This window comes from Glycine soja, chromosome 11, assembly GCF_004193775.1.
Source record: "Glycine soja cultivar W05 chromosome 11, ASM419377v2, whole genome shotgun sequence".
Lineage (NCBI taxonomy): Eukaryota > Viridiplantae > Streptophyta > Magnoliopsida > Fabales > Fabaceae > Glycine > Glycine soja.
Window position 1 is genome coordinate 36,306,778 of NC_041012.1, and position 10,690 is coordinate 36,317,467.

The 10,690-nt window shown below is 30.4% G+C and overlaps 1 protein-coding gene across 1 annotated transcript; it reads left to right on the plus strand.

Annotated features, from left to right (window-relative positions):
- Window positions 1-3,437: 3,437 nt before the first annotated feature.
- LOC114373670 (WUSCHEL-related homeobox 9-like) lies at window positions 3,438-6,902 on the plus strand. Its single transcript, XM_028331181.1, has 5 exons — window positions 3,438-3,704; window positions 4,047-4,349; window positions 4,932-5,750; window positions 6,191-6,399; window positions 6,657-6,902. Exons 2-5 carry the CDS (start codon window positions 4,214-4,216, stop codon window positions 6,660-6,662), a joined length of 1,170 nt encoding a protein of 389 aa, XP_028186982.1. The 5' UTR covers window positions 3,438-3,704; window positions 4,047-4,213; the 3' UTR covers window positions 6,663-6,902.
- Window positions 6,903-10,690: the final 3,788 nt, after the last annotated feature.

A 10,690-nucleotide genomic window follows, 5' to 3' on the forward strand; every position in this document is an offset into this window, starting at 1 on the left:
AAATCATTGGTTATGATTCTAATAATCATTGTAGTTAATACTAATAATAATGTTTCTATATTTACATATCTAATACACCCCCGTAGTCGAAACTGGAGGTGAACGAATGTTGAGACTATCACGAAAGTCATCAAAGAGTTGCAACGGAAGTCCCTTTGTGAAGATGTCAGCAATCTGAAAACGCGAGGGAATGTGAAGAACGCGTACTTGACCGCAAGCAACCTTCTCACGCACGAAATGTATATCCATTTCAATATGTTTGGTGCGTTGATGTTGAACAGGATTGTCGGAAAGATAAACTGCGCTGATGTTGTCACAATATACTAGAGTAGCTTTTGTGACAGGACAACATAGTTCCAAGAGTAAGTTGCGTAACCAACATGATTCAGACACAACATTAGCGACACCTCTGTATTCGGCTTCAGCACTTGAACGAGACAAGGTATGTTGGCGTTTTGCGGACCATGAGATCAAGTTGTCACCGAGATAAACGCAGTAGCCGGAGGTAGATCTTCTTGTGTCTGGACAACCGGCCCAATCTGCGTCTGTGTAAGAAATGAGCTTGTCGATGGATGAAGGGTACAGATGGAGGCCGAAATCTATGGTACCATTAATGTATCGAATAATGCGTTTCAAGGCAGACATGTGTTGAGTTTTTGGATCATGCATAAATAAACACACCTGCTGGACTGCATATGAGATGTCCGGTCGAGTGAACGTCAAGTATTGCAATGCTCCGGCAAGGCTACGATATTCGGTTGGATCATGGTAAGGGTTACCGGATGAACCACTAAGTTTCGCGCCTCGATTAAGATTGGGTAAAAATTGTCTTGGCTGATATTTACTGAAAAACAACTTTTATCGAGATTGACAAAAAAAATCTATTTTTATTCCATGATTAGGAGTAGTATATATCAAAGAACACTAGTTAACAATTTTCTAATTAATTTTTTATCATCACAATTATCGATGTTGATATTTTGGCTTACACTTATCAACATGATTGTAAGTGCATCTAGTCATCTACTCACTCTAAGGTTGTGTTTGGTTAAGGAGGAGGAGAGAAATAAAGAAAAAATTATGCGGATCTCATTAGGGTCCCATATCTTTTATAATCTATTTTATATATAAAAAAAACTTATATTTTTATCCTCTTTATTTTCATCATTTAAACCAAACACGACATAAAATAATCAAATCCTTTATGTAAAGTTTCACCTCAATAATCTCCATAATAAAAGACTCCATTAAATACCATTGCACACATTACCAAGACGAAACTTCATTTTTGATTGAACAACAATACAACATATATATACAATACTGCATCTAAGTTTTGTCTTAACAATTATTCATAACATGTAGAAGTTTTACCCAAATAAGTTTAGAAAAAATAAGGTATATGCACTCATTGTATAAATTAACTTTACATTATCAACTAATCACAAATAATTATTTATCATAAATTTATTGATTTTTATAATAAATATGTTAAAAGTCATAACAATGATAAATTTTTTTATTAATTGAACAGTGTAAAAAAAAATTCCATTGAGAATACATAACTATTAAACTCGCAAGTTTAACTCAATAATATTTACATATAAATTTTTTTAGGTTTAGTTGTAGGTATAAGTATTATATATGTATGTACATCTTTGTGTGTATAAAAACATTTGTGTGAGATTATGGTTTTCAAATACAAATTTCAAAACAAAACATATTTGGTTAAAATGATTTTCAATTTAAAACATTTTTACATTTGTTTTAAAAATCAATAAGAAAAAAAGGACTTATAAATTTGTTTTTTATTGTTAAAAAGACACACTCTAACAACAATTGATAGGTAAATTTTTCGTTCACTTTGTAAATTTGTTGTTGTCACTATAATCACTAACACTATCACTACAACTATTGTTTGGCATTACTACCGTTACTATTATAATCATCATTATCATTGACATCGTCATCACAACAATAGACATGGCAAAAAAATTCGTATTCGTGGATACCCGTTCGAATCTGTCTCGACTTTGACGGGTAATATTTGAGTTGACCGGGTATGGGTTCAGGTTTTTCCCGATAACCAAAAGTCGGGTACGGGTACGGTATGGAATTACTACATTCGCCCCAACCCGAACCCAGACCCGCCCTGCCAATTAAAATTTTTAAAATTTTTGCATAATTTAATCAAAAAGCCTAGAATTTTTATTACTTGTTAATTTTATTTTAGAATTTTTACATAATTTAATATTTTTTTCTTAATGATTTTTGTAGACAAATACACTATGATAAATTTATTGACATATAAGTAGTTAAAAATAAATGTTTAACAATCAATTTATTTTTTCTAAAATCAAATTTTTAATATTTTCTTTACAAAAAAATATTTTTCTAATTTGAATCGGATACGAGATGGGGTCGAAGATACCCGATACCCGACGAGTACAAAAATGGGATAATAAATTTTTAATTTGTTCAGATACGAGTACAAGGATATGTTGGGGAGTTGGATCGGAGATTGGAGAGACAATATCCATCCCTATCTCGTTTCATTGTCATGTCTACATAACAATAACCACCATCACCATTATTAGTGTCACAACCATTGTGGATGTCTTGTCGTTATCATAGTTGTTGCACAAATATGCTTTTAAACTAATTTTATTATGATAGAAAACTTTTAGTGTAAATCTATTTGAAAAATAAATAAAAAAACAAGTTTTGAAAACTAAAAGCGCCGGTAGCTTTTGATTATTATTTTTTAACTTATAACTGAAAACCTCCCCTAACATGCTTTTGACTAAGAGATACTTCGAGTTTAAAAAAAGAAAAGTATTATAAGATATCCAACTTTATCTATATTTTTATATAATATATTTATTATATTTTATTACTAATATTTTGATTTTTCTAAATATTTTAATGATGTTAAGGAATTAAAAAAATATTTATTGTAAAAGTTATAAAATAACGTAATAAATATCATAAACAGAAAAATTTTAAACATTTCAATTCCTTAAATAGTTTAGCATTTGCCTTTTAATTAAGTTAAAATTATTCTATTTTTAATGTTTGTATTTAATGATAATTAAAATATTTTAATTACTTTTTTAACTCTTTCGGTTTTTGCACCTGATATCCTTTGATCCCTTAAATATTTTATTGACTAGTCTTTTTGAGAAATTTAGGAAAAGCCTAGACATATGGAGGAATTTCAGTCAAAATATACAAATGTAACAGATAATAAATAGGCCCTCGAGTCAATCCAAAACCCTCCATTCCTTACTTTGCCCAAAATAATCTAAATAATTTGTAATTACTAGTCCACCGCTTTCCAATCAAATCCTACAACACACCTCTTCTTTGAAACCGCACCCCATATTTATTCCTGCAACAACCTCTTCCATTAGAATAATCCAACACTTATTATTTCTTTCCCCTCTCTCCACTCTCCCATAAATTCACTGTTGGCAAATGCAAAGTCTCCAAGAAATTCCCCTTTCTCTTTCCCTTTTCCCTTCTCTATACAAATCTGGATGTCCCTATACCTCGTGACTCTTCAAAGGCCTAGCATGCAACAAGTCTCTTAACTCTCTACCATGTACTATTTCTATCCATGTTCCCTTTGATTCTAGCACTCTTAAAGAACCTCCACACTCATATACACACAAGTATTTTTTTCCAGGCTACTAGTGCAAAAAGTAAGTGTAAGCAAAAGTTAGCTATAGAGAGCAAAGGATCATGTTAGACATGGTTCTTTTTATTTTCTTCGCTTTTCATTTTAGTTTATACATCACAGGTGATTTCTGTTGTGTGTGTCGTCTTTTTAATTTTATGCATGCTTAAATATTGGCTTTCTTTTATTATTACTTTAAAATTTATGTAACTGAATGTAATTTTTAACACGATCATGTTTAATTGTTTATGTGAAAGAAAAATTGTTACATGTTTGACTTGAAAAATAATAATATATTTATTATTATTATTATTATTATTATTATTATTATTATTTGGAATAGAATGGTGACAGACTCAACACACAGGGGTAGGTAAAAAGGCTATATAAGAAGAGATATATATGCTGAAGACCAAATATGAAAGAGCAACGAAAGGGTTTCTTCTCTGATTGATTTCTCTTTTGGTTGACCAATTTTGATATCAAGCTTCCAGTCAGTGATTCTGCAATCACCTTCACGTAGTTTCTCCCACCATGTCTTCTTCCAACAGACATTGGCCAAGCATGTTCAAATCCAAGCCTTGCAATAATCCCCACAACCAATGGCATCATGACATCAACTCCTCTATAGTTTCCACCGGTTGCCAAAGAAGCCCTTATGCTAATTCAGGTTGGTAATAGCAATACTTAAAAAGATCATCGCCTTTTGTTTTCTCAGGCTCAAAATTTATTTGAATACATGCACTCACTTTTTTCATGGCATAAAGGAAGACAGTTCAACTCTTTTACCATAAAAAGTGGCTGAAGATCAGTATTGTAACAAAATTCAAATGCGAAAAAATAATTAAATGTTTTAAATTATATAAACGAAACTGAAACAGTTAGCATGCAGTATATTAAAAAGATAACAAAATTGCTTGACTACTGTACCATATTGAACACTGAATTCCAAAGGTCAGTTACCTAGGCTCTTGTATATAATTGTTATACTAATATTTGCAACCCATACAGTTAGTTTCATGTTTAGTTTATTGTGCCATTTTCATATATATATATATATATATATATTATTAATTATTGGTTATCTAAAGAGTCTAATTCCAGTTGACTAAACAAAATAGTGAATTCTTGTAAATTTTCAGGATTTATCTTCATTTTCTACAAATAAAAAATATATACATATTATTGATTGACATTTTTTAATTCATACATGAAATCTAGGTTTTTCATTTTTTATCCTTGGTAAACGCAGGAGGTGACGAGAGAACCCCAGAACCAAAGCCAAGATGGAACCCAAAACCGGAGCAAATCCGCATCCTGGAAGCCATCTTCAACTCAGGGATGGTGAATCCCCCAAGGGATGAGATAAGGAAGATCCGGGTGCAGTTGCAAGAGTATGGCCAAGTGGGTGATGCCAATGTCTTCTACTGGTTCCAGAACCGCAAATCCAGGAGCAAGCACAAGCTTCGTCACTTCCAAAACACAAAGAACCAAAATAATGCAGAAGCACAACAACAGCACAGGGTTGATGCTTCTTCTTCTCTCTCTCAGACCACACCACTTTCATCCTCATCCTCTTCATCTGACAAATCATCTTCAAAGGAATTAGCATACAACCCCAATGGATTCTCCTTTGGCTTTTCAAATGTCAATGATGTAGCAGTGCCTAATTCTCCCACTGCTTCTGTGAATCAGACTTATTTTCACCCTCACAACCACAGTGACAACAATTTGCTACCACAAGAGCCTTTCTCCTTTACCATGCACAACAACAATGGGCAAGGTTTTGTTGATAATAATACCATAACAACGCTTGGGTTTTCTGTCCCTCAATTCTCCAGCAACATGATGCAATCTCAACTTCAGTGTCAACAAAATGTTGGATCTTGCACTAGTCTTTTGCTGAGTGAGATCATGAGTCATGGAACCTTCTCAAAGAAAGATCAAGACAAGGCATTGAAGATAATGCATCCACAACTTAGTAATTTCCCTCTTACTTCAACTCCAACCACAATCATTGCTCCTCCAATCTCAACCGTTCTGGATCCAAGCCCCATCACTCAACTTGAAGGTAATATATATTTGAAAATAAATAATTAATCAACCACTATTTTATCTAATAAATTGGATTGAGCCATAAGGATTTAGTCTAAAATGAAATGGAATAAAAATGAACTATCAAATATAAAAGAGTAAATTTGATCTTTATTTTTTCTTTTTCTTCTTTTTATTTTCTCAGCAAACCAATGAACCCTAATCATTTTTAAAGACATTTTCTTCAATGAAAATTTGAAATGAAAAATTAAGCTATGAATTTGGTTGTCACACCAAGCATCAATCAATTTTTTATGTAATAATGGTTAGGGCTGGAATGGTAATTAGGGGTCCACGGGTTGCTGCACTGTTATGTACATGGTGGTGTGCATGGCTTCATTGGCTAATCTTGTCTAGCTTGTTGTAAGTGACGATATTTTTCGACTTGCACATGAGAGATGATTTGGTGTGTGTCAGGTGTTGGTGAGGTTGCAGCAGGAGATAGGGCAAAATGTATTACAGTGTTCATTAACGATGTTGTATTTGAGATTGTGATGGGACCCTTCAACGTGCGCCAAGCCTTTGGAGATGAAGCTGTGCTTATCCACTCTTCTGGTAACCCTGTTCCCACCGATGAGTGGGGCATCACTCTCCACCCACTGCACCATGGTGCTTGTTACTATCTGGTGTGTGCATCACTCTTTATATAATGCATGCATTTTTTCATACACAGTTTGCATGTAATTTTCTTTTTATCAGTCAAATGGTTAATTATTAGTAATTTGTTAGCAGAAAAAAAATCAAATTTATTACCATCAAACTAATCTTGTAATTTCCTTTTCATGTTAATGACATGCATATGCAAATGGTTTTTTTTTTATTTAAAAAATTTCTTGTGAATACTAAATTATTTGAATTCTTTTTTATTTCATTATTTTGGCAGGTTTAAAGAAGTGAAGCCTGGAGGAGGACAAAGGATATATATATATATAGAGTATGTAGGGTTTTCTATATTTTCGTTCGGTCTCTTCTGTCTGTATATGGGTATTGCTACAGGATTTTGAAAATGGTTAAAGTCACAATCATGATTGGTTGAGTGTAAGTCTGAAAATATGAAAATCATGATTCCATGGTTGAATAGCTAGCACATATGTATCTTCATTTTATGGATAAATAATTTTGAACAATATATTTTACTTTGAGTAATATTATTTTCACTTCACGTGTTACAATAATGGAGATAATTGGGAAAAGAAATAAAATACAAAATAAGTGATAAGATAATAGATAATAGATTATATATATATATATATATATATATATATATATATACATTATTGTAAAAATTAGAATAAAAATAAAATTATTTCTTTTATTGACTTCACATAAGTCAGTTGATATGCTTTATTAATTGATTTTTGTTAAGGATTTTTTTAGATTAATAGTTAAAAATAATGCACATTTAATACTAAAAATTAAGAAAAAAAAATATGATAGTAAATAAATTAATAGATAAAAAAACCTTTCATTTTAATTTCTTGTACCATTATGCAACAAAGATGTGAATGTTACTTAGAGTGATATTTTTATTTTCTTTCAAAAAAGTAATAAGTTCGATAGGAAAAATAGGAAGAATACTTAAATGTACTCTCATGTTACAGAAAACAAAGCTTCTGTCGAATAGATTTTAACGTTTTTAAAAGTTTAAAGTTGATCTATTAAGTTATTTAAAGACCTATTTTATATTAAATTTTTAGATGAATAAAGTGTATTTTTAATAGGCTAATAAACTAATAGCCAAACGTGAAAAAATTTATGTAAAATAAATTATAAATTATGAAAATTAAAATCATTCGTGGTACGATAAGGACATAAATAGGTAAGTAATAATTTATGAGTGAGCAAGATAAGTTTATATGAAATAACTTATTCTTAAGGAATAATAAATTTTCATAATAACTTATTTAAAAGTCTAGCTATTTTACAAGACCTTTACATATGGCATAACTACTTCATCTTGCAATAAGCTTGTAGACTTCAATTTTTATGTGTCACCATACTTACATTTACAATCTTAAAAACTTTTTAAATAGTTTACAGCATGTTTTATTTTATTAAATAGTTTTTTTTATAAAAAAAAAGCCTTAACCTAGTTTCTTTTCTTAATTATCATAGCCTTAACCTAGTAGTTTACTTCTTTAAAAAGTTTGATCTAACTTAATCTGATATAGCTGGTTAGGCTTGTTGAACAATATGGCCTATTGTTATTTCTAAAGGAGCTAGATAAAATATGGAATAAAAATTAAATGACATGGAATGGAAGGATCTATCTATGAAATTTATAAGAATTTGTCATGCGGTTTATTTGAGGTCATAAGTCTCCCATTTTCTGCCCGATTTTGGGTTGCACTGGCTTATGTTTTGAGTTACGATTATTTCATCTCCTTCTTTAGTTGCCACGATGGTTCTACTACCTTGCCTTGCCTTGCACGATGTTTTATATGTTTATGTAGGCGGATTTTTTTTTAGATTACAAATGGAAAAGAAAATTAGTTTACTATTTGTGTATTGATGGATCTCGCCAGTTTAACTGTTTTCTTTCTTACTGATCCATAGGAAAAGGATAAAGTCTTTTTTTTTAAAATCTCTTTTCATTATTTAATTTTTAAAAATTTACTTTTCCGGTCTCAAAATAAGCAAAAAATAATATTGTTTAGTTAAATCCAAAGGACTCTAGCTTACTAAAAGAAGCTTAATAGTTAGAAATATAGTATAAAACCTATATCTCTAGATTGTTTAGTTAACTGTTTAATTTTTTAAACTTGTTAGTTGGACGATATGTTTTATATTTAATAAGGATAATGATTATAGGGAAATGGATTTTCATTTCCCGCCATTTCTTTCATTCCATAAACTTTTGAGATAATAAATAAAATACAGATGATACAAACTTTATGAAATTAATGTGACATTTATTATCTAAAAAATTTAGTAATGAAAAAAAATAGAATAACGGAAATGGAGAGATCCAAATCCAGATTTTATATATATATATATAGTCACAAGTTACACTCTGTACGTAGTGCCATTAAGAATAACAATTGGAATATGTCATTTGAAACAGAATCTTGTCTGCAAGAAGAAAAAGGGCCTGGCCAGAAAGGGAATGATGCTAAAGTTTATACACAAAATGTCAGTTTTGTCTTGAACTGAGATGGAGACAAGAGAAGAGAAAATAGGAGTATAATAAAGTGTTTGCGGAATAGATAGTCACATGCACAATTGCAAATTTGGTTTGCGTGTGATTTGATAACAACAGTGTTTGCTCTCATGTTTGATATGCCTCGATGATTTGACTCAGCGATTTGGATATATCAAGGATACACTTCTCTGCCATTTGAAATTCCTCTCACACTTTTTATGCTATGTCACACCAAAACATCCATTTTCATCTGCATGAATCATCATGTATACATGTTGTGATCAATAAATACAATCATCACAACCAAGACTCAAATGATGTGAATGGTGTTTATAATTTCTTAGTTTCTTTCTCTACAATGTGCTCTTTTGATTAAAGGAATTATGATTGAGGAAATAGGAAGCATATGTGTGTATATCGATGTTTACACCTTACATTGCTGGTTTTGAATATTACCATCGTAGCACAAATGGTCTTCGGTAGAAAATAAAACCAATCACTTCAGTTTTTTTTCCTTATTTAACATTTAATACGAAAATGGCTGATACACACTCATGAATCATGATTAATTTCTTTTCAAGTTTAATTTTTTAATCTCTTTATGCATGCATGAATTGGGTGTTTAGTTTGGTGTTAGCTATATCTATGGTACCACACTTTAATTATTTGCAGCATGGGATTTGTGTAAAGGAAAATTGATCGAAGGCCAAGAAAATTAATTAGGTTTATTTTCTAGGATGTAATATAGTGTGCATAATCACTATGATAGATAGAATAGGATTGTCTCCATCTTTAAAATGGTTCGGTTTAGGGTTGGTTTAAGGTTAAGGTAGGAGTTCTAATCTTTATTTTCTTGGGGGTGTAACTTGGTGAGTTTTCGTAAGTTCATGAACGTTTTGTCTAAAACATAAAGTATTCATTATATTTTCTTTTCATTTGCCTAACCAAAAAAAAAAAGTAGAGAAGGGGAGAAAAAGTATCTATTAAGGGTTTTCATACTTTTATTAAATTATTTCCTCTTTTTTTATTCAAACCAAACAATTTTACCATTTTATCTTCATTTCATTTATCATCTATTTCTCTAAATATTCAACTTTATTTTCACTATATTTTTATTTTCTCAAATTATTTCTCTTCTACCTTTATTCACTTTATTTCTCTCCTCACAATCAAATAGACCATAAATATGTGTTGGCAAGTCAAGAAAACTTGATTTGATTTTTCTTATGTTTGTACGTGTATAAAGAAGACTCATTTTAATACGATTTAGATTGGGTGCATCCATACATCCTTATTTTTACTTATCATTGGCTAGTATTACTTTTAAACCGATTTTACTGAAATTAAAGACCACAAAAAAAAAACAACAGCAATTTTTTTTTTCTTTTTTTCCCCTTACTTTTTGACCTTATACCTTTCTCCATCCATTTCTGTGGTGTTCAACTTCGCATTTCTCTTTCTACTTGTACCAATATATTGTGTACACTACAAGAAAAATATTTGGTATCAATGGATATTAAGGGCTAGTTTAGGTAAATTTATCCGGAAGAAATTTTAGAAAAAAAAATGAACTTCTTTATAAACTCAAATTGACTTATATATAAATTAATTTGTAAGAGTTCGGTCATCTTTTAGAGAAAATATTATATAATATTTTTTATAAATTAACTCATAAATTAATTTTAGTTTATAAAAAGTTTATTTGATTTTTTCTTCTTCTTTTTTTCTAATTTTTTTTCGGATAAGGTTATCTAAATAAACTCTTATTGCAAAAA

What these genes read in the sequence shown, in the direction of transcription:
- LOC114373670 (XM_028331181.1), top strand. Translation starts at nt 4,214, where the DNA reads ATGTCTTCTTCCAACAGACATTGGCCAAGCATGTTCAAATCCAAGCCT. An exon ending in AAGCCCTTATGCTAATTCAG is followed by an intron (nt 4,350 to 4,931) that starts GTTGGTAATAGC and finishes TGGTAAACGCAG; the next exon opens with GAGGTGACGAGAGAACCCCA. An exon ending in CCCCATCACTCAACTTGAAG is followed by an intron (nt 5,751 to 6,190) that starts GTAATATATATT and finishes GGTGTGTGTCAG; the next exon opens with GTGTTGGTGAGGTTGCAGCA.